At 39.2% G+C, this 23346-nt stretch overlaps 1 protein-coding gene across 1 annotated transcript in view; it reads left to right on the plus strand.

The window, feature by feature from the left end:
- Positions 1–23346, plus strand: part of MED14 (mediator complex subunit 14) — an 87745-nt gene that overhangs the window by 45478 nt on the left and 18921 nt on the right. The window contains exons 16-23 of the mRNA XM_008055938.2: positions 150–226; positions 7366–7526; positions 7613–7759; positions 8396–8487; positions 10040–10192; positions 10504–10773; positions 15985–16125; positions 20393–20504. Of these exons, the coding sequence (XP_008054129.2) occupies positions 150–226; positions 7366–7526; positions 7613–7759; positions 8396–8487; positions 10040–10192; positions 10504–10773; positions 15985–16125; positions 20393–20504 (1153 nt within the window). The remainder of the gene's footprint in view (positions 1–149; positions 227–7365; positions 7527–7612; positions 7760–8395; positions 8488–10039; positions 10193–10503; positions 10774–15984; positions 16126–20392; positions 20505–23346) is intronic.

Below are 23346 nucleotides of genomic sequence, written 5' to 3' on the forward strand. Positions count from 1 at the left end.
GGGCAACAGAGTGAGACTCCAACTCAAAAAAAAAAAAAAAAGAGTGGCCCTAGAACAGATGCCATGAGAATAGAGACTGTAGTACTTAGAAAAGGTTGTTTCCTTTGTAAAATGGGAAGTCTGATATAATTGTGTTTTTATCTTTCCAGTTGTCCAATCTAGAGATTCCACATCAAGGAGTGCAAGTGGAAGGTGATGGCTTCAGCCATGCAATTCGCTTATTAAAGTAAGCCCCTTTTGTGTGTCTCTCTTGGTGCCACATGTTGCAGTCATACTGCCAAAGCTGTTTCTCTCCTTCAGGAGACAGCCTAAAGGAGAGTTCAGGACCTGTGAGTGTCATGGTTTTCTGCTTAGAATTATTAAGGTCTTGAGGGAGATTTCCTTTAATTTGTGGAATGGCAATCCAGCGTCAATCGGTATTTTAGGATGTCTTTCTTCTGTATTTTTTTCATTCATTCAGCAGATATTTATTGAATGTAATTATGTCAGGCTTGATTTCTGATAGGGCCCTTCAGGATACTAAGAGTTCATATAGCGGGAGCATGTGGGCTAGTTCAGAAATCAGGAAGGATATCCCTGAGAAAGTATCAGTTGTACTTAGACTGAAGGAAAAGTGAGAATTAGCCAGGAGAAAGGGGGGTGGGAGGGAGTGGGAGATCCTAACCAAAAGGGATAATTGCTGATGTGAAGGCTTGGAGGGAAGAAAGAGCTTGGCATCCTGGAGCCGAAAGGAGCTCAGCATGGTAGAAGGTAAGAGAGATGAGGCTGGAAATTAAACATGAAGGACCAGCTCTTTTGTAAGTGTCCTTAAGTACTTTAGACTTTATCCTAATGGCACTAAGAAGATACCAGATGATTTTAAGTAGAAACTGACTTCATTAGACAGATATTTTTGAAAACTCAGCCTGTTAGCAATATGGAGAATAAACTGGAGGGAGCAAGACTGAAGTCGCTAAACTAGTTGCTGAAATGGTTCATGCTAGATTTGTTGGTAGCTTGGACTAGGGTAGGTTCCACATGACTTAGGAGATAAAATATTCAAGGGTTGTGATTAGGTTGGTGTTAGAGGTGAGAAGGGGCGGGGAAGGTAGCAAAGATGAGACGATTCTTAGTTTTGTCTTGGGCAAATGATGGATGGTGGTGGTGGTTTTTAAGGTAAGGGACATAGAAGATGTGAGTTTCAAAAGACTACTAAATTTAAGATGACTAACAGCCTTTAGGCAGGCAGAGATGTGTCTGAAGCTCAGGTAACAGGTTTGGGCAGGAGAAGTAGAGCAAGTCATCGTTATGGTGATAGTAATTGAGCTGTAGTAGTAAATTAGATTTCCAGGAAAGTACATCAAAGGAGATGGGAACAAAAAGAATTCTGGAGATGGATAGTGGTGATGGTTGCACAACATTGTGAATGTATTTAATGCCACTGAACTGTACACTTAAAAATGGCTAAGATAGTAAATTTTGTGTTATGTGCATTTTGCCAAGGTTTTAAAAATGGGTGAAAAAAGGAGATGGGCAAAGGGCTTGGTTTTCAGTGGACAGAGAGCAGGGAGGCAACAGATGCTTAGACGTAAAGCAAATGTGGTACATGTGCTTTACAAAGTGATCGGTATGGCCTTGTAAGGCTAGAGTAGTACCATCTACAAGATCAACCTTTTTGGTCCAGAAGACAGGTTTTTTGTGGGGCAGTGGGCATTTTATTGTTTCTCAGATGTTGCTTAACAATATAAATTATGTAAGCAATTTTTATTTATTGAATTCCTCTGTATGCCAAGACAGCAGCTCTGTAATTTGAGCAATGTGGCTTTAATATTTGTTACATGGGAATCTGTTTCTGTGGAAGATGGAAAGGGCTAGCAAATAGTGTGCAAGTAGCCCATGAATCGTTGGTGTTCACTTTAGATACTAACAAATTGAAGATCTAGAATAGTTCTTCTGACTATCTTAACAAAACATTTTAAGAGAGAGAGAGAGAACTGGTCTTTATAATAGAAATCAGTAGGAAAATGCAATACTTTTAGTTGTTGGTTTTGAATTGTTTTGCCTAAAATGAATTGTTTTGCCTAAAACATTGGGATTTTTTCTTTTTACTCTTCTTGGCACCTGCAGATTAGTCGGTGATGTTAGCGTTTGTGTTCTATTTCCTTAGTTGTACTTTTCATGGTTTGCAAGATTTTTAAAATATCTTGTTCTCAGTATTTTTACAAGAGAAATTTGAGAGTCTCCTTTCTTCTTGAACTCAAGAGAACTCTTAGGAGCCCTACCTAGGAAGGAAGACTCCATATTTTTTACTTTCATTTTACAGTACTTTTATTTATTTGTTTGTTTGTTTGTTTGTTTATTTATTTTGAGTTGGAGTCTCACTCTGTCGCCCAGTCTGGAGTGCAGTGGCCGCTTCCGGCCACCGCAGCCTCGACCTGCTGGACTCCGGCGATCCTTCCGCCTCAGCCTTCCGAGTAGCCGGAATTACAGGCACGCGCTACCACGCCCGGCTCATTTTTTGATTTTATTGTAGAGATGAGGTCTTGCTGCCCAGGTGGGTCTCGAACCCGCGGGCTCAGACAATCCACTCACCTCAGCTTCCCAAAGGCGCGGGATTACAGGCTGAGCCACCGAACCTGGCATTTTATAATACTTTTAAAGAAAGTCTTTAATCCCAGTTTTTGTTTTCTCTAATTAAAACTTAAAGGGAAATATATAGAAATTGATAAGTTAAAGATATCTGTTCGTACAGTAAGTGCTATCCATTATGGGAGTGGGTATGGGTATAGAAATGAAGGAAAGGTAAATAATAAAAATAAAAATCTCAACATGATTTTATTAAATAAAAATCCTGCATAGGTCTAATTTGTATTTAATTGTATGTAATTGCACTCAATGCATTTAATCTTCAGAAACTCTCCTTTCAAGCTTTTGTTCCTAGATATATTAATATTGAAAAGGAATATGAATTGTTCTGTTCAAAGCCTTAAAATTGGCACATTTTCCTTCCCTTTGCCAAAAATGCTTTCTGCTCTTGTTCAACTTTTTCTCCTTGAAAATCTACTGAGCAGATTTCCTTTATGCATCTCTGAAATCATGATATTAGATACATCATAGTAATCTTCAATTGCTATGGCTCATGGACCTGTTGCTTGTGCAGATTCAAAAGAGCCTTGATCCTGTGACACAAATGAGGCTTGGGACACGAGTCAAGAGCAGCATGCTTATGGTGTCTGGTTTTGGCTCTTGAGCAAACTTTGCACCTTCTACTGAACTCACATTACAGTAGCGGGAAGTGGAACAGGTCCTTGGCCACAGCCACCAGGCTTTCTCATCTCCTCCGTTGTGTTTCATTGCCTTCTATAGCTTATGCTGATAATGTACAGGCACAGCTCTTTTTTGCAAGTTGTGTGACTCAGCTTGTTCTTCTACATATACATGTAGAGCCTTTATAAAAACCCTCTTCACTTTCCTTGTAGGCACGTGTGTACTTCTTTTACTAGCACTTTAAGTGACCTGCCTGCTTTTGCACTGTGGAACCATAATGTATTTAATGATGTTTGTAAAATCCCTCAGGCCATGTGGTGGTTCACACCTATAATCCCAGCACTTTGGTTGGGAGGCCAAGGTTAGAGGGTTGCCTGAGCTCATGAGTTTGAAACCAACCCGAGCAACTTAGCGAGACCTCATCTCTACAATAAATCAAAAAATTAGCCGGTCGTGGGGCCATGCACCTGTAGTTCCAGCTACTTGGAAGGCTGAGGCGGAAGAATCAATCGCCTGAGCCCAGCAGGTCAAGGCTGCGGTGGCTGTGAGCGTGCCACTGCACTCCAGCCTGTGCAACAGAGTGAGACTCTAACTCAAAAGGAAAAAACCTTCACAACAAAACTGACCTACATCTGCCTACAAGACCATAGCCTAGCTTTTCACTTTGTTCAGTATTCAGAAATACAGGAGAAAAATCAGGAGTGACTGTGTAGATTGAAAAATTTTGAATTGGTAGACATTTTTAGATAAAGTTATTTAATCCATTTTCCAGAAAATGAATTAACTTTATCTAAAAATTTGAGGCCAACAGAATAGTATTTTGCAGTATTTTAAGTGTAACATTCCTCTCAGTTTTCTTTTGGGGAATGATCATGCTGCTAGGATTAAAGTTAGAATTAAAGTTTATTTTGATTCTTTCTTACATTCATAACCTTAAAAGCAAGTAAATATTTTTCAAGTTCCGTGAAGTAGAGCCAATTATATCTGTGTCACAAATTAAGAAAGTGACATAGAATGTACTTCCAGGGTCTTGCTGTCCCTGAGAGCATACATTGAAAAGAGGCTTATATTTGCCTTAGTTCTCATTCGAAGACATGCTGACTTCTGTACTTTCATTTGGTACCTAGATAGATTTCATGAAAAACGAACTTTATTTGGAAGGAAGATTGTTTACTACTTTTATATTTTCAAACTCGAGATGTGAAAATCTATCTGAATTGGCTGCTTTATAACTCCTATGGGGAGGGTTGTGCTGTGAGGGGAAAGGGGCAGGCAAGTCCTCAGTGTACTTGTCAAGTTAAAGAACAGAGGGGCAGTGTAAGCAGTTTCTAGACTAACTGCCCAGAAATTACTTGGAGGACATCTTTCTGGTAGTGATAAGAAGCATGTAGTGTGAAAGATTAACTTTTGAAAAATTTATTTATTTATTTGGAGTCGGAGTCTCACTCTGTCACCCAGGCTGGATTGCAGTGTCACGCTCACGGCCACTACAGCCTCGACTGGCTGGGCTCAGGGGATCCTTCCGCTCAGCCTTCCTAGTAGCTGGAACTACAGGCGCGCGCTATCATGCCTGGCAAATTTTTTTTTTTGATATATTGGTAGAGATGAGGTCTCGCCAAGTTGCCCAGGCTGGTCTCGAACCTGTGGGCTCAGACAGTGCTCTAGCCTTGGCCTCCTAAAGTGCTGGGATCATAGGCATGAACCACCATGCCCGGCAAACTTTTGAAAATTTTAAAAACGGTATTTTGAAGAGGAGCTGGGATAGAAGTTTTAATTGATTGAGTAAATTTCAGTACTGCATTAATTCGATTTTTATGCAACCTTTATAGCTTTCTTCCTTCCTATAAATTTTTACTTTTTACCACGTGCAATATCTGTCTCTTTTTTGCTCTCTTAAGTAGTTTACTCTAGGTCAGTGGTTCTCAATCCCAGGGCAGTTTTGCCCTGCAAGGCATGTTTGGCACTATCTGGAAATATTTTTGATTATCGTTAAGAGGGGCTAGGAGGCACTGCTACCATCTAGTAGGTAGAAGCCAGGGCTGCACAGGACAGCTCTCCACAGCAAAGAATTATCCAGCCCAAAATGCCAATATTGCCACGTTGAGAAACCCTGTTCTTGGTGTTATATTCTGAATAAGAAGTCTGTACCAAGATTTCATATTTCCAATTTATTGATTTTTTTGCCTTGTTATAGACTATCATATCAAATCTGAGAACCATCTTCCCTGTGAGATAAGGGTTAATGTGTAGTTAAATAATATGCTATCTGATTATTTTATCCATTACTGAAAGAACTCATTAACAACTAAATTATATTACCTCATAATGTTTTATGACAAATGTGATAGTTTGTAAAGCTGTAAAAGGAAAGTGGATAGGGAGGTATTTTTAAGATACCAGAGATACTACATTCCCCTTGCATATGTAATACACATTTGACAATATGCGTGTTAATGAGTAAATACATATAAGTCTCCATCCCAAAGTAAGATTTACTTCTACAGAGGAGGAGGCTGTGAAGGAGAGATAATGAACCTGGAATTTTATCGTGGCAGTTCAATCAGTGACCAAGATGTGTCCAAGATGAGTTAACCCTTTGCACTCAGAGACATCTCATGGATTGTCTACCAGCAACTTGACTGCACTTTGCGAAATAGTGAAAAACGAATCACTTCATACTAAATAGTAAAGCATTTGAACCAGTTATTTTATTGTAATGATACTTGACTCATAATGGAATTTTGGATATTGAACTTATTTATGACAAAAAAATCAAAATCTCATATATTTCTAATATGTGAAACAATCACCAACATGCATTGCAGGTTTGTTCATAAATGCTGTACAGTAGTAATTTGTCTGATGTCTTCCACCTGGTGTTTTTCTTTTCAAATAGACAATGCAGTCTTGTTTTCTTCCTCCCACATTAATAGTATGTGATTTATCGTCCAGTCTGTTGTATGAAGATAACACAGAAGGACATTTTCTTTCTATGTAATGCCAAATGATTTTTTTTGTTTTTTGAGTTGGAGTCTCACTGTATCACCCATGCTGGAGTGTAGTGCCATGCTCACGGCCACTGCAGCTTCAACTTGTTGGGCTCAGGGAATCCTGCCTCAGCTTCTCAAGTAGCTGGAACTTTAGGTGTGCGCCACCACATTTGGCTAATTTAAAAAATTTTTTTGTAGAGATGAGGCCTTGCCAAGTTGCCCAGGCTGGTCTCAAGCCCTTGAACTCAGGCAATTCTCTCGCCTCCGCCTCCCAAAGTGCTAGGATTACAGACATGAGCCACTGTGCCTGGCTTGGTATTTTGTTAAATGTATGTATCAGAATGTAATTCATCTCTATATTTGCTTTTTTGTGTGTGGTTTAAATGGAAAACGTCAATAAAACATAAAATTTTGAAAAATTAGCGCTGGCATAAGTTTGTCCTGTGTAATCACCAGCAAACTCTATGTCCCCTGAGAAGGGGCATTGGAGTGCAATGGGTTAATACTTATGGGACCAGGCATGGTGACGCCTGCCTGTAATTCTAGTTACTCAGGTTGGAGAATCCCTTGATCCCAAGTGAAACCCATTCTCTTTAAAACAAAAACATATATGAATACCCACTGTATCATCCACCATAAGCACTTTTTTCCCCCACTAATGACCCAGAAGGTAATTCTTTGATTCTGTTTTATAGTTGGGAAACTGAAATGCAAAGAGGTTAAATGTGGCCGAGTCAGAGTCAGAATGCATGTCTCTGACACCAGAGCCCTTTCTTTGTATGATACTATTGTCTTCAAAGAGTTGTTTTATAAGTATGTTGTTTCCCTTAGCTTTTTCTTTCAGATATTCTAGATAGATTTTGCAGAAAACCAGTATTCTTGATTTTCGTTCTGCAGATTTGTGTTCTTTTTTTAATAACAAGATTATGAACAAAGTGAGAGTTTGAATTCATGTTGGTGTGAATGGAAATGGGTTAAATACTATTAAATTGTGAATTGCTTTCTTCCTCAGCAGAAGGTATCTAGAAGTAGAGTTTTGAAATGAAGCTCTATCATACCCTGCCCATCATTGTGTACATTGTGCTTTGTCTGTGTAAAGTACACTTCATATGCTATCTTTCATCACCAGAATTCCTCCCTGTAAGGGTGTGAATGAGGAAACCCAAAAGGCTCTGGACCGCTCTCTTCTCGATTGCACTTTCCGATTACAAGGTAGAAATAACCGCACATGGGTGGCAGAGTTAGTGTTTGCAAATTGTCCACTTAATGGCACTTCTACCAGGGAGCAAGGTGAGATGTTTTACACATTTTTTCTTTGCATATTTCTGGGTTTTTTTTAGTATTATTACTGTTAATCTTCTTTTTTAATCCTGTAGGACCATCCCGGCATGTTTACCTGACATATGAAAATCTGTTGTCTGAGCCTGTTGGTGGTAGAAAAGTGGTTGAAATGTTTCTTAATGACTGGAATAGCATTGCACGTTTATATGAGTGTGTGTTGGAATTTGCACGTTCTCTACCAGGTACATGTGATCCTTTTCCTTTTAAATAATATGAAAAAAACCCCAGTCTCTTTTTTTTTTTTAAACTAAAGAAGTAAACCATGCACTTAGACTCAGTGTCTAAGGTGAAAGGGACACTTAATTTTCATTTGCTGTACTTCTGAATTTTCTTTCCCCCAGAGGTAACTACTGTTAAATTTCTTTTTTTAACAAATTTTTACACACAGGTATACCATGTTGCAATAATAGTACTTGTTTACTTTGTGCTGTAGTAAACAGTTTGCTTGTGTTAATTCATTTCATCTTCATAGTCACCATGTGGGGTAGGTATTATTTTTTATTTTATAAAAGAAAACAAGTCATAGAGACTGAGAACTTTGCTGACAGTCCCATAGCTAGTAAGTGGCAGAGCTGGAACTGGAATCTAACCACTGTGCTAGACTGCTTCATTATGTCTCACCCCCTGCCCTGGCCCTTTTATTTAGAAATAAAAATATGCTATTTACTTATGCTGTTGCTTTTTTTTTTTAAACTAAATTACTTACTTAGAGCCCCATCTATGCATATAATATTGCCAAGATGCCCTCTTATTTAAATTTATATTTTAAAGTTTTGCGTGTATAATATTAATCTCCTTTTTTCTTCCTTTCTGTTTAGACATACCTGCTCATCTAAATATTTTCTCAGAAGTCCGTGTTTATAATTACCGAAAACTTATCCTGTGTTATGGAACCACCAAGGGAAGCTCAGTAAGTCTGAATTAAAATGGTGAAGATCCTCTCATATAAACCTTTTAAAAACCACGAATTAAAAAAACAAAACAAAACATGAAATGTACCTAAGTCAGGGCTCAGGTGTAAAAATCAGGGATAAAATGTTAAATTTTAAATGCTATGTGGCTATAAATATACTATAATGCTTACCTCTTTAAAACTGAAAATAAAAGTAATACCCTCTGATGAGGTATATGATCTTGAGGAGTTTTGGGCATGGTAATGCACTTTTGGCATGTGTATTTTTCTCTTCAATGATTCCAGATCTGCTTGGCAACATGATTTTTGTAAGGAAGATTATGTATGAATGGTTATGAACAGTATGGTATGTTTTTACTTTTGGTCACATGAATGTTAGCAGTATTTGATATTTTCTTAATCTTGAAGGTATTCCCTGTAATCTACAGTTTCTTATTTTTTCCACACTCCATATATAAAGCCCTAGAATTTTTAGTATAAAAATGCAGCCAACTGGCTTCACTCTAGACTCTTCTACATCAAGTAATGTAGAAATTACTTGAGTGTTTAAAAATCATTAACCAAATCTGTGTTGAGGGTGACTTCCTTCCCCTTTATGACAGTGTTCTTTAGTTGATGGTAGCAAGAATGTGACTTTTCTTCAGTTCAAGAGAAAAATGAAAAAAAAGAAACACTAATGATAATTGTCAAAATTTAATTTAAAAATTGTCTTTAGTACCTTCTCTTTCTATTTTATTTAGTAGAAGAGGGCTAACACATACATGCTCAGGGAATGTACTGGTCCATATTAATAGCACATCTGAAGTTTGAATCCACTCTTATTTTTATTTATTTATTTATTTTTATTTTTGAGTTGGAGTCTCACTCTGTCACCCAGACTGGAGTGCAGTGGCACGCTCCCGGCCACCGCAGCCTCGACCTACTGGGCTCCAGCGATCCTTCTGCCTCAGACTTCCAACTAGCTGGAACTACAGGCGCACGCTACCACGCCCGGCTAATTTTTTGATTTATTGTAGAGATGAGGTCTCGCCAAGTTGTCCAGGCGGGTCTCGAACCCGCGGGCTCAGGCAGTCCACTCACCTCAGCCTCCCAAAGCGTGGAATTACAGGCTGAGCCATTGAGCCCGACTCTAGTCTTATTTTATTGTTTCACAAAAAAAAATCTTACATAGGTTTTTATCATTTCACTTTTTTTTTTTTTTGGAGTTGGAATCTCACTGTGGTGCCCGGGCTGGAGTGTAGTGGCACGCTCCCGGCCACTGCAGCCTTGCCCTGTTGGGCTCCGGCGATCCTCCCAAGGAGCCGAAACTACAGGCGCGCACTGCCACGCCTGGCTAATTTTTGATTTATTGTAAAGACAGAGGTCTCACCAAGTTGCCCGAACGGGTCTCGAACCTGCGGGCTCAGGCCCTCCACTCGCCTCGGCCTCCCAAAGTGCTAGGATTACAGGCTGAGCCATCGAGCCCGGCCTCACCTTATTTTTAACATGTTTTTCTTCTACTTAAATTTGCTACTTTCTCAATCTGAAACATGTAATCTCTTTGATTTAGATTAGTATCCAGTGGAATTCGATCCATCAGAAATTTCACATTTCTTTGGGAACTGTTGGTCCAAACTCAGGTTGCAGTAACTGCCACAATACCATTCTCCATCAGCTTCAAGAAATGTTCAACAAAACACCAAATGTGGTTCAATTATTACAGGTAATTGAATTTATTTTCTGTTCAAAAATAAGACTTAGTGTTAGTGTCTCCTACAAAACTCCGCAAAACATCATGGGGACTTATTTGTCTTTAGTGACTAAGGCTGGTGACTTTCTTTTATATCTTGAATGCTTCTTTGAGAATTTTTTAATGCAGTATGAACACTGATCTAGTTTGCATTCTCTTCAGGGGGAGTTTTATAGAATGGGCCAGAAGGACATTGTCTCATCTATGACACTTACATACTGAAAATTCCGAGGTTTTAACATTTGTGCAGAAATTGGCTGCTCTCATTGTGATTGTTTTTATAGGTACTGTTTGATACTCAGGCTCCATTAAATGCCATCAACAAACTCCCCACTGTGCCAATGTTGGGTCTGACCCAGAGAACCAATACTGCCTACCAGTGCTTCTCCATTCTGCCTCAGTCGTCCACCCACATCAGACTGGCCTTCAGGAACATGTATTGCATTGATATATACTGCCGGAGTCGAGGTGTTGTGGCAATACGGGATGGTGCCTATAGTCTTTTTGATAACAGCAAATTAGTTGAAGGTTTTTATCCTGCACCAGGACTAAAGGTAACAGATTTTAGTGTTATAGTATGAATAAACATAAAATGATCTCTAAAACAATTTGAGGGAGAAATAATGGGGAAAAGCAGCAAATTCCTGTTTAAATGTGATAAGTAGAAAACTTGTTTTATCATCTTTGCAACTTTATTCTGAAGAAGCTTAGAAGTTCTGATAAAGTGCTCTGCCTATGTGTATGAGATGATTAAAAGTCTTTTATTTTATTTATTTATTTATTTTTTGAGTTGGAGTCTCACTCTGTCACCCAGACTGGAGTGCAGTGGCTGCTCCCGGCCACTGCTGCCTCGACCTGCTGGGCTCCAGCTATCCTTCTGCCTCAGCCTTTCAAGTAGTTGGAACTACTACTTGGCACACGCTACTACGCCCGGCTGATTTTTTGATTTGTTGTAGAGATGAGGTCTCGCCAAGTTGTCCAGGCGGGTCTCGAACCCGCGGGCTCAGGCAATCTACTCACCTCAGCCTCCCAAAGCACAGGATTACAGGCTGAGCCACCGAACCTGGCTAAAAGTCTTTTATTTTCTTACTCTTTGTTAAGTAAGGTGAAGATAGTGAAGAGAGTTGTATTTGCTATTTGGAATTGTTTTTTTTCTTTGTTGGTGAAGAATTGAATTTGTTTCTGTTTTAACTGGACATACTGGGCTTCTTCAGTCAACTTTCATCATACTGTACATTTTGGTAACAAACCAAAAGTATGCAAAGAAGCCAATTTTTTTCTGTAAAAAGAAAGAAGATCAAAACCATTTTAGAAAGTAGATTAGAGAAAAGAGATTCACCTCCCCAAGGTAACGGAGGGGGCCAAAGCTAGGAAACATGGCGGCCATAGCTCAAAGAGCCATATGGACACATCAGAGTTTAACAAAGCAATGGTGACTATTTGGAATTTTGAGGAACGTTGAAAATAGTTATTATCATTGATTATAGAAATTGTTTGGTTATCAGTTTAACTGTGATGCTTTTTTAAAATGTAAAGTCCTGGGTCAAATCCCCAGAGAATCTGGTGTGATAGCTCAGTTATATGTATTTATAGTTTAGAGTCAGCTAGTTCCTAGAGGCTTGTTTTGAAAAATAGTCTCCTGCTATTCACTCTTGCCATATTCCTGCTCCCTAGATGCCACTGTTTTCAACTCTTACATAGCTGATGCTCTTGGTATTTATATTTTTATCTCTAAGTAGCGTGCTTACATTGCTATTTGTTGACTTTTTGGTTGAGGGCATTATCCAATTCTCACAATAGAAGATGAAGATTTAATTCCTTCTAAATTCTTTTTTATGTGTGCTTTCACCCTTCTAGGCTGCTCCTAGTACATAAACACCTTCTTTCTTCTTATCTTTGTAATATGGTTACACAGCAATTTTGATAAGATCATTTTTCAGTGTTTGCATTATTATGAATATGTAAACACTGCTTCACCAAGCTTACTATGGTTACTTTTCCTTTCTTGCTCAACATTTTATTTTCCTGGGAATTTTAATTGGCTTTTTGTTTGACTTAGGTTTCTCTGTACTTATCACTAATTAACTTTAAACTCTCTCTTAGTTATGTTACTCTTGGTGCATTCAAACATACCAGAAACCTTATTAGCTTCATCTTGAAAAAAATCTCTTCCATAGTCCTCCAACATGCTCCAATTTGGACTGCTAGTGCTTCAGACCTTTGGCAGTTTTGACTCAGGAATTTGCAGAAGAATGAAGGGAAATTTCCTTTACTCCTCTATTGTGTTGTATGCCTTGTGGCTTGGACTTCATGTTTCTTTCTTCATTGTTTTGGTAGAATACCTCTGACAGTAGTTTCCTGGGAGAAGGTATATGGGAGATTAATTTGAGACCTTGCATGTCTGAAAGCTACTTTTCTTTTTACCCATATCCAATTGAAAGTGTCTAGGTATAAAATTCTAGGTTACAATCATTTTCTGTAAAAATTTTGAAGCCATTACTTTGTTGTCTTTTAGCTTCCATTGTGACTATTGAGATTTTTAATGTTGTTCTAATTCTTGGACCTTATGTAACTTAAGTGGGCTACTTCAATCTGAAAATGTATATATGAGGAGGACCAAAAAAACCTCGGAATTTATTTATTAAAGATTGTATATTTATTCTTACATGTTTAAATTTCAGTTGCTTTCAAAGTAGTCTGTTTCATGCCATACACCTGTTGAGATACTTTTTCTACAACTCAAAACAGTTTTTGAACTCATCGGTTTTGATGCCTTTTAGTGGTTCTGCTGTTTTTGGTTTTACCTCTTCCATATGGACAAACCATTTTCCTTTGAGGGCTTTTTTTATGGAGGAAACAAAAAAATGTTGCTTGGGGTGAGATTGGGTGACAACAACCTCCAAACAAAAAAAATTCACCAAAGCCAAACGCAGCCTCTCTAGCTAGTACATTGATGCTGATGGAGTCCTAGAACACTTACCTAGCGGGGAAGCCTGTACTACAAGGTGCCCACCCTCCAAAAGAGAATTCTGATTTTTTTGCATTCCCCCCTCATATATATCCTTTTATTTTGGGAAATTTCCTTGTATTAGTTTTTGATTTCTCTCCTTTATTTTATCTGTTAGCTTTTTTCGAGTGCTCCTACTGCTCTGATATTGGGCATCCTGTCCGCCAGTTTTCTTGTCCGCTAATTTTCTCATATCCTGTTTTTTTGTCTCTTTGTTTCTGGGAGAAAACATTTTTTTTTTTTGAGTTGGAGTCTCACTCTGTTGCCCAGACTGGAGTGCAGTGGCCGCTCCCGACCACCGCAGCCTCGACCCGCTGGGCTCTGGCGATCCTTCCACCTCAGCCTTCCAAATAGCCAGAATTACAGGCATGCGCTACCAAGCCCAGCTGATTTTTTGATTTATTGTAGAGATGAGATCTCGCTGCCCAGGCGGGCCTCGAACCCGCGGGCTTAGGCAATCCACTCACCTCAGCCTCCCAAAGGCACGGGATTATAGGCTGAGCCATCGAGCCCGGCTTGAGAAAACATTTTTTAACTTCAGTCTTTCTACTTTTTCATTTCTGCCAAGATTTTTTTCTTGATCATCTTTTTAAAAATTCCAAAAGCTTTGTTGTTGTTTCTCAGTGTTTATTGTACAACATTCTATTTTTGTATGGCTATGTTATCTTCTCTTACCTCCTTTTTTCATATATAACCTCTGTTTTATTCACTTTACTTTAGGGCATTGTTGATCTCTTTCATGTTAGTGTCTTTCTTCAAATATTAAGTGATTCTTAATTACTCTCTGCTCTTAATTAAAGTTAAGACTTTTTGACCATAGTCTTCATTGCAGAATGATCTTTTTGAGCCATTTCTTTGGGAAACTCCTAATGTCAGTAGCTTTAGGTCTTTTTGTTGGACTGGTATGAGTACCATGAGAAGAGTCTCCAAGTGTTCTGCATAGACAATATGCATCTGGCCCCCAATTTGGGGGATGTGATGAGAGAAGGGGAGAGATGAGAGAAGAAAGCTAGTATTCTCAGTTTTCAGTAGGTAGACTTTAATCTCCATTTCTTAATATGGTGTTCCTTCTCTCGGTTGATCCTGGGGTCCCCCAATTGAGAGATCCTCCTCCAGAGTGGAAGAGATCAACCAAGTTCAGAGTGGCAGAAGATCTGGGAGTTTCACCCAGTTCTTCTGTTTTTAGTTTCACTTTCATCCTCATTTTCAAAGGTACCTAATGCTGCCTGTTTCAAAGTATCTTAGGAATCTGGATGAGATAACTTTGCTTCTTGGCTTTCCCTGTGGCTTGCTTAGGACACAGCTCTCTTACACTGGCTGGTGCAGTTGCCATACAGCCATCTACTTTGCAGTCTTCAGAATGTGTTGCTGTTTTTTCTCCTCTTCTTTTTGTCTTTGTGTCTTATTGCTTCACATTTTCCCCCAGTAGTTTTAATAGGGTATTGGGATATGATGAAATGTATGTTGTTAACCCATCATCTTTTTTTTTCTTCCTTCAGTTGGAGTCTCACTCTGTCACTCAGGCTGGAGGCCGGAGGCTGGAGAGCAGTGGCACGCTCCCAGCCACCGCAGCCTCCACCTGCTGGGTTCAGGCAATCCTTCTGACTCAGCTTTCCAAGTAGCTGGAACTACAGTCACGTTTCATCATGCCCGGCTACTTTTTAAAAATTTATTTTAGAGATGAGGTCTCACCACATAGCCCAGGCTGGTCTCGAACACGTGGGCTCAGGCAATCCTCTCACTCTCGCCTCCCAAAGTGCTGGTATTATAGGCGTGAGCCGCCACACCTGGCCCATCATTTTTAATTAAAAGTAGACTATATACTTTATTAGCTCTAGTGATTTTGATAAGCTTATACATATTTTTGAAGACTGGGAAGGTGTGGAGTATTAAAAGAAAGAGAATCTGTGCTTGAAACAAACTCTGGTAGCCTTGCTCAATTTTTTGATGACTTTTTTTTTTTTTTTTTGAGTTGGAGTCTCACTGGGTCGCCCAGACTGGAGTGTGGTGGCCCGGAGCCTCGCCTGCTGGGCTCTGGCGATCCTTCCGCCTCAGCCTTCTGAGTAGCTGGAATTACAGGCATGCGCTACCACGCCCAGCTGATTTTTTTATTTTATTGTAGAGATAAGGTCTCGCTGCCCAGGCGGGTCTCAAACCCGCGGGCTCAGGCAATCCACTCACCTCAGCCTCCCAAAAGCGCGGGATTACAGGCTGAGCCACTGAGCCCAGCTTATGACATATTTTATAAAACAAGGCTTTCCCACTCTGAATGATTCAAGATTAAATCATATAATATAAAAAGGGAAAAGTTGGTTAGTTTCCTACTTGGTTTTTCTGTCATATTTCTAGCTTAAAAAGTGAGAGCTCTCACTAAATGGGAAGTTTTCCAAGCCCTTAAAGTTATAGTCAACACAGAACATTTTGTTTTCCCTGCCCCTCATTTCTGGGTCAGAAGTTAACAACATATTTTGACCTGGTAGTAAGAGGTGCTAGGGTGTACTTGTTTCTTCAGTGTTTTGCTCACACAATACTTCTCAGTTGGTAGGATTTTTATACTTGGATGGTGTTTTTATTGTTATTAACCATTTTCCTCAATTCCTTCCTTCCTTCAAAATTAGCAGTATCTCTTTTAGGTTGTCCTAATCATTTTCAGGGATGGACATAATGTGTTAGTTTCTGTTTAAATATTCTAAATGATTAAAAATGTTTTATTAACATTAAGTAAAATAATCTAAGTTTTACCTGTTTATATCCGTAGACATTCCTGAATATGTTTGTTGATAGCAATCAGGATGCTCGAAGGAGGTCTGTAAATGAGGATGATAATCCTCCTTCTCCTATAGGAGGAGATATGATGGATTCGTTAATATCACAACTCCAGCCACCACCCCAGCAACAGGTAATGTCTAGCCAAAATTCCAAACAGTATCATAGTTCTGTAACCTCACAGGTTCTATAGGTGTCAGAGCTTTTTTGTTGAAAGTTAGGGAGTCTTTGGTGGGCCTGAGATGCCCAGGAAATCTTTGTGATAAAAGTGTTACAGAATTAAATGAGTACTGGGAAGTGTATAATATCAGAAATAGCATTAACCTTTGACTCTCAGATCATGCACCTAGAATGATGTTTACGTGATTCCTAGGATGGAAACATCATCTGCAGAGTATGAGGAAATCTTTGCGAGTGTCCTCACCATGTCTTGAAAGACAGTTGTTATTACAGTAGAGCACGTGAACTAAATGTCTAGTTGATGTTCAGCAGAGACTCCTGCAGAGAACAGGTATACATATTTTCAGGATTCTGTCCTCACACTATTTGGATAAGCCACATTATAGAATCTTAAGAGCTTTCAGTACTATCCTGTCACCTTCTCATTTGTGAGAGTTGAGCAGACCTTTAGGCCAGCCTTTGTTCTTTTACCCTCCTAAAACAGAGGGTAAGGAGTTATCCTTAAGTCCTTCTTCAGTCCTGTGTTACTCTGTAGCCTGGAAATTACTTGTTGTGGCTGTGGACTCTGAGCTGGAGTCTTTAGTGGCTCCAGTTTTAGTTGTATGTCAGCATGCATTCCATAGGTAAGGAAGGCTCTTTGGTATATCCTTTAGATATGGTTTGCAAAATAGCTCCCTGCTACTCACCTAGAAGCTTTCATGAAACAGCATTGCTTGGAACCAGCATTGTGCAGAGAATTCACCTAGCTTGTTTTACTGCCTAGCTTCTGGTCTGGCTACTTAGTAACTGCAGCTTTCCAGTACTTACCTCTTTGACAGAGTACTACATTCTTACCTGAAGGAGGGTGTTGTAGAAGGTACATTGTCCCTGGAAGCTATTTAGCATTTCTTGCCTTCTCATTATTTCCCTTCTTGACCTTCCTGAAGATGCAAGAAAGCTCAGTAAAACCCCATGTAGCCAAGGTGTGGGGCTCTTGTGATAGACGTTGACGCAAGTGAAGTACTAGCCCTTTGAGAATGCTGGACCATTGTGGGAGAAATGTGCCTTGGCCCAGCAGATGCCAGAGCAGATTTTTTTACTTGGTGGAAGCCACTTTCTTGCATTATAGGGCTTTCTTGTACCTGACATGGAGCAGGAGATGAGCCATGTCTTTTAGGGGATAGAAGTAATTGATACGGGCTGGCTAGTGACTATGGCCATAACAGGGCCAATGTTATAGGAGTGGAGGAAGAATGTGGTCTATTATTCTCTCCCCCTCCCTAGATGAGTTGTTCATTGGCCCCTGTACAATAATTTTTGTCCCTGAAAAAAAAAAAATCGTGATCTGACACAGAGCCTACGGTGATAGTTTATTAGATATTCTGATTTTGCCAAGAGGTCTATTTACTAGTAACATTTCATACTGACATGAAATTTTAAACTAGGAAAATAGTTACAGGCTGTGTCAGGAGGATTAGAAGTAGGTAGATGGGAGAAAAATTAGAATATTCTAGAAACGTTAGTCATTTGTCACTTTGTGAAAACTTTAGAAATTTTTTGCTTTTTCTTGCTCTATATTCAATGTATAAGTAGAGCTTTTTTGTTTATTTTTAAAGTTCAACATTTGACATTTAATACCAGTCAGAATGATTTTGAAAGAATATTCCTATGCTATGGCTAAATGTCTTTAGTCAATAGCTTTGGCTTTAGGTACTCTTTTTTTTTTTTCCCCCGAGAAAGCAGGATTTATTCAGAGGACAGAAAAGCTCCCACAGTTGAAGGGGTTGCCCGGCATTAGAGACTCTTAAGGATCATCATTTTATTGAACATTTAAGTTTTCAGTTATTTTCTTTTCACCAGATGTCTATGCTGTACCCTTATTTGTGAACTATTAATCTCCCGTATAAGACAGTTGTGAGGAAAACAATGTTCATAAAGGGATTTATGTACATTTTTACTTGATGTAAGCAGGTGGCTTTTCTTTTCTTTCTTTTTTTTTGGAGTTGGAGTCTCACTCTATTGCCCAGGCTAGGGTGCAGTGGAATGCTCATAGCCACCCCAGCGTCAATCCGCTGGGCTTAGGCAATCCTTCCATCTCAGCTTTCCAAGTAGCTGGAACTACAGGTGTGCGCTATCATGCTCAGCTAATTTTTTTTTATTTATTGTAGAGACAAGGTCTCACCAAGTTGCCCAGGCTGGTCTTGAACATGTGGGATCAGGCAATCCTCTCACCTCCGCCTCCCAAAGTGCTGGAATTACAGGCTTGAGCCACTGTGCCCGGCCACTTTTCATATTTTGTAATGCACAGTTTTAGTTCATGAGAAAGGAAGAAAATATAAAAGCTTAGGAATACTATAGTTTTAATAATATGTCAGTATGGATTACATCTCTGAAAGGTACATCCTACATTATTGGATAAACAGCACAGGCGAATATATGGTTTTGTAGCTTGTGTATTAGAGAGTCTAAATTCTATAATTTTTTTTAGAATAGCGTAGGAAGAAACAATAAGGGGAAAAAAGACAATGTAGCTTTAAAAATGGGTAAAAGATTCAATGCATTTTACAAAATGGGATGTCCAAATGGCCGGCACAGAAAAGATACTCAAACATCAAAACGTCATTTGGCATGAGAAATACAAACTAAAACCACAGTGAATTAGCACTCCACATTCACAAAAATGACTTTAAGAAAAAATTGATAATTTTCTCTAACATTTGTTATTAGGAGCAACTGACACGCTCTCATTTACTACTAGATGTGTAAAATGGTACAACTATCTTGCAATGGTGTTGAGCAATATTCCAGAGTGCTGAGGATGAACACTATGCATACCTGTGATTTAACATTTCTACTCTTAGGTATATATGCAACAGAAATGCATCAGGAAACACGAGTGTTTATAGCAACATTAGTTACCCAGAAAGTTACCCAGTAAACAACCCAAATATCCAGCACAGTAGAATGAACAAATAATTCAGTTATATTCATTCAGTGGAGTACTTCATAGAAATAAAAAATTTAAAAAAACCAAACTATTGCTGTGTGGCACTACCCTGGATGAATTTCACTGAGATAACATTGAACAAAAGAAACCAGACACTATAAAGAGTGCATTCAGTATTCAAATGAAATGCAAAAACTAAGTTTGCGTGATGGACATCAGACTAGTGCTTACCTGTGGGGATGTGATAAAGACTTGGAAAGTGTATAAGGGTGGCCTCTGGGGTTCTGGTAATGTTCTTCTGTATTTTGATCTCTGTGGTATTTACATTAAAAAAATTAAACTATATATTTAAAATTTCTGTACTTTACTATATGTGATTCATACCTCAATTTAAAAACTAGACTAGAAAGGTAATTAGATTGTCCTTGTTTTTTTATTACTAGAGATGGAGATAAGGAGAGTAGAGGTCAGGTTGAACTACCATATTTCAGTGACTCTAAACTCCACCACATATAAAATGCACTATTTTTTGCTGTCAGTTAAATAAATGAACATGCCATAAATTGAAAGACACACACTGATTTCAGAGATGTTAAAATGTGGGGGGGAAAATATCTTACAATCAATGAAATGGTAGATAAATAATAGAGATAAGTGAGTGACATGGTAAATAAAATGAACAAAAAAAATCTTAGGGGATAGAAAGCAATGAATGTTGCAGTGTCAGGAATGAGAGTGTTGCTATTTTAAAAATCATTTTGAAAGTCAGAGTTTTTTGTATGATTATTATTTTTTGAGACAGGGTGCTCTGTTGCCCAGGCTAGTATGCAGTGGCTCAGGTTAGTATGCTCTGTTGCTCATGCTAGTATGCAGTGGCACAATCATAGCTCACTGCAACCTTCAACTCCTGGGTTTAAGCAATCCTCCTACCTCAGCTTCCAGAGTAGCTGAGACTACAGGTGTGAGCCACCACATCCAGCTAATTTATTTAGTAGAGATGGTCTTCTCCCTGTGTTGCAGGCTGACTTCAAACTCCTGGCCTCAGGTGATCCGACTTGGCCTCCCAAAATGCTGGGATTATAGGCGTGAGTCACTGTTCCCAGCTGAAAGTCAAGGAGTTTTCAAAGACTTGTGTTGTTAATGTATATTTTGTGTACTTTCATACCTCACATTTCCTATTTGGTAACCAGTGAAGTGTGTTAATGTTACCATTGTGGCTATAACTATGGAAAGCCACACTCTTATACTGTCTACAGTCAGCCATTTTACCAACATTTTATTTTCTTCTTTTCAGCCATTTCCTAAGCAGCCAGGAACATCAGGCGCTTATCCTCTTACTTCACCCCCTACATCTTATCACAGCACAGTTAATCAGTCTCCCTCTATGATGCACACACAGTCTCCAGGTAAGATATTACTTATTGTCTTGTCATGTTCAACTTTCAAATCCAAAGTACACAAACACAGCACATTGAGAAGCACTATGCATCTAGCCTCAGGCCTCAAAGAGAATTCCCTTTGTAGTCTGTGGCTAGATAGTTGCGACTCACTTATTATGGCAGGGTTGTCAAATCTTTGTTCATGGTTCAGAAGCACTTGGAAAGGTTTGAATTACCCAAAGCCAATCTCGAGGCACAACTTCAAGGGATACTAATCACAACATCATTTATGTCAGAGGTTGACAAACTCTAAGGCCTGTGGGCCAAAACTTGCCCACCACCTGTTTTTGTAAATAAAGTGCCATTGGAACACAGCCACTCCTGTTTATGTAGTATCTATGACTGCTTTCCTGTCACGACAACCCTTTACAGTAAACACTTGTCAAGCCCTGGTATATGTAGAGGTGGCCTGTCTCCAAACCCTAGAGTTGGGCAATGCACAGCCTGCTTGCCCAGACCAAATGGCTTTGTTGGCGGCTTCATGAAGTACACTGTGAAAGTGCTTGAGAAAGCCAAATTTTTGCTTTTAACTGAATGATTCGGTAGTATCTCTTGAGCACTTGCTCTGTGCCAAATGCTATGTGGTGCTGGGGATTCAGCAGTGGCCAGATACCAGCCCTGTTCTCAAGCCTACCATCTAGCAAGGAAGGCAGAGCATCAGATTTCTTGGGGGAAATGACCCCTTGCCAGCTAGTTCCCATCCTTAAGCTATCCTGCGTTAGTACTATCTCCAGAGCATAATGTTTTCTTTAAAAAAATTTTAACATAAAAGATGTGATATGTAATATGAAATGTAAAATATAAGAAATTAAATAATTTTTAAAAGTGTGTATGGAATTAAAAGCCTTTTATTTACTATAAATATATCAGTACAATCAAGTACAGAATGCATAGGTAGTTTTGTTACCAATTGAAGACATTTGGACTTCAGAAAACAGGACAAACAAAACTACGTAAAATCTTGATTTGTAAGTGACAAACCAACAAATACATTTGTTTTTAACTTTTCACTTTGAAAAACAGAGTTTGCAGCATGTATTTTTCTCCTTTATAAAGTACTAAAAAATCTTTATGTATGAATGTACAAGAGGGGACCCCCGAAAAACCAGAATTATCATTTGGAGGGCGGGCCCCTTGTAGTACAGGCTTCCCCCACTAGGTAAGTGCCCATCGGCATCATTGTACCAGCTAGCATTGTTGTGAGAGGTTGTGTTCTGCTTTAGTGAATTTTTTTGTAGGTCTTTCGATGCATTTGCCCATTTCATGATGGGTGATTTATGAGCACACCTGCCCACACCATGCTGAGTGTTCAGCAACTTTTGACCAAAAACACCATGACCCCCATGCCCAACTCTCCCTGTTCACCCAGCCTCACCCCCAGTGACTATTCTTGTTTCCCTGGATGAAAAAAGTCACTGAAGTTCAAGTGGGTGGGTGAGATCAGCCCCTAGGAGCACCAGTGGTCAGTGGTAAAGGAGTAGCTAGGGAGGAAGTAGGCAAACAGGAGAAACGGGGTCATATAACCCCATAAAAGTGTGTTTCTAGGATATGAGTTGAGATTGCTTTTGTATAGCAGGAAGGAAAAAGAATTATTTTTAAATAATTATAGTAGCAGACAAGTATATAGTGTTTACTGTAGTGCCAATTCAAATTCTGAGTACTTTACCCATTTAATCCTCACAGCAAACCTGTGGTGTAGTCCTGTTATTATCCCCATTTTATGGAGGAAAACTGAGGCATGGAGAAGTTAAGTCACTTGTCCAGCTCATACAGCTAAATAAGTATATATACACACTTAAAGGTTAGTCAAGCTGATCAACATATTTATTGAACGTAAGGCATTGCTTTAGATATTACAGAACATAAAAACATGAAATTATCTCACGTAGAACAGTGGTCCCCCCTTATCGATTTCTGAAGTTTTAGTTACCCGAGGTCAACTGCGGTCCTAAATAGGTAAGTACAGTACAATAAGATGTTTGGGGGGAGCGGGGGGGAGAGAAGGACCACATTGCATTAGCTTTTATTATAGTCTATTATTGTAATTGTGCTATTTTATTATTAGTTATTGTTCATCTCTAACTGTGCTTAATTTATAAATTAAAATTTATTGTATGTATGTATAGGGAAAAATAGGGTTCCGTACTGTCTAAGGTTTCAGGCATCCACTAGGTGTCTTGGAATGTATCCTCTGTGGATAAGGTGGAACTACTGTAGTAGAGAATTTGAAACTGCTGATTTTGAAGATAGTTATAGTAATGTAGCAAGGATTTAAATGTATTTATTTGTGGTTTTGGTAGCCATAGTTTGGTAGCCTTTCATAATCCTAAATTAAAACTAGTCATTGGCTGGGTGCAGTGGCTCATGCCTGTAAAACCTGGCACTTTGAGAGGCCGAGGATGGAGGATCACTTGAGCCCAAAATTTTGAGGCCAGCCTGGGCAACATAGTGAGACCTCGTCTCTACAACAGATTAAAAAATTAGCCAGGTGTGGTAGCACGCACCTATAGTCCCAGCTGCTCAGGAGGCTGAGGCAGAAGAGTCACCTGAGCTCAGGAGGTGGAGGCTGCAGTGAGCCATGATCCTGCCATTGCACTCCAGCCTGGGCGACAGAGTGAGACCCCAGAGTGAGTTGGGACTAAAAACAAACAAACAAAACTAAAAGCAAACAGACTAGTCCAGGGGCTTTAAATACATTTATATCTCCAATTTAGACCTCTCCCTTGAACTCTAGTCCTATATTTTCTAGCTATCTTTTCAGCATTTCCAAGTAATGTCTAGTAGATACCTGAAAACCCAGCATGGCCAA

Source organism: Carlito syrichta, unplaced genomic scaffold, assembly GCF_000164805.1.
Source record: "Carlito syrichta isolate Samal-C Ts95f unplaced genomic scaffold, Tarsius_syrichta-2.0.1 Scaffold82655, whole genome shotgun sequence".
NCBI lineage: Eukaryota > Metazoa > Chordata > Mammalia > Primates > Tarsiidae > Carlito > Carlito syrichta.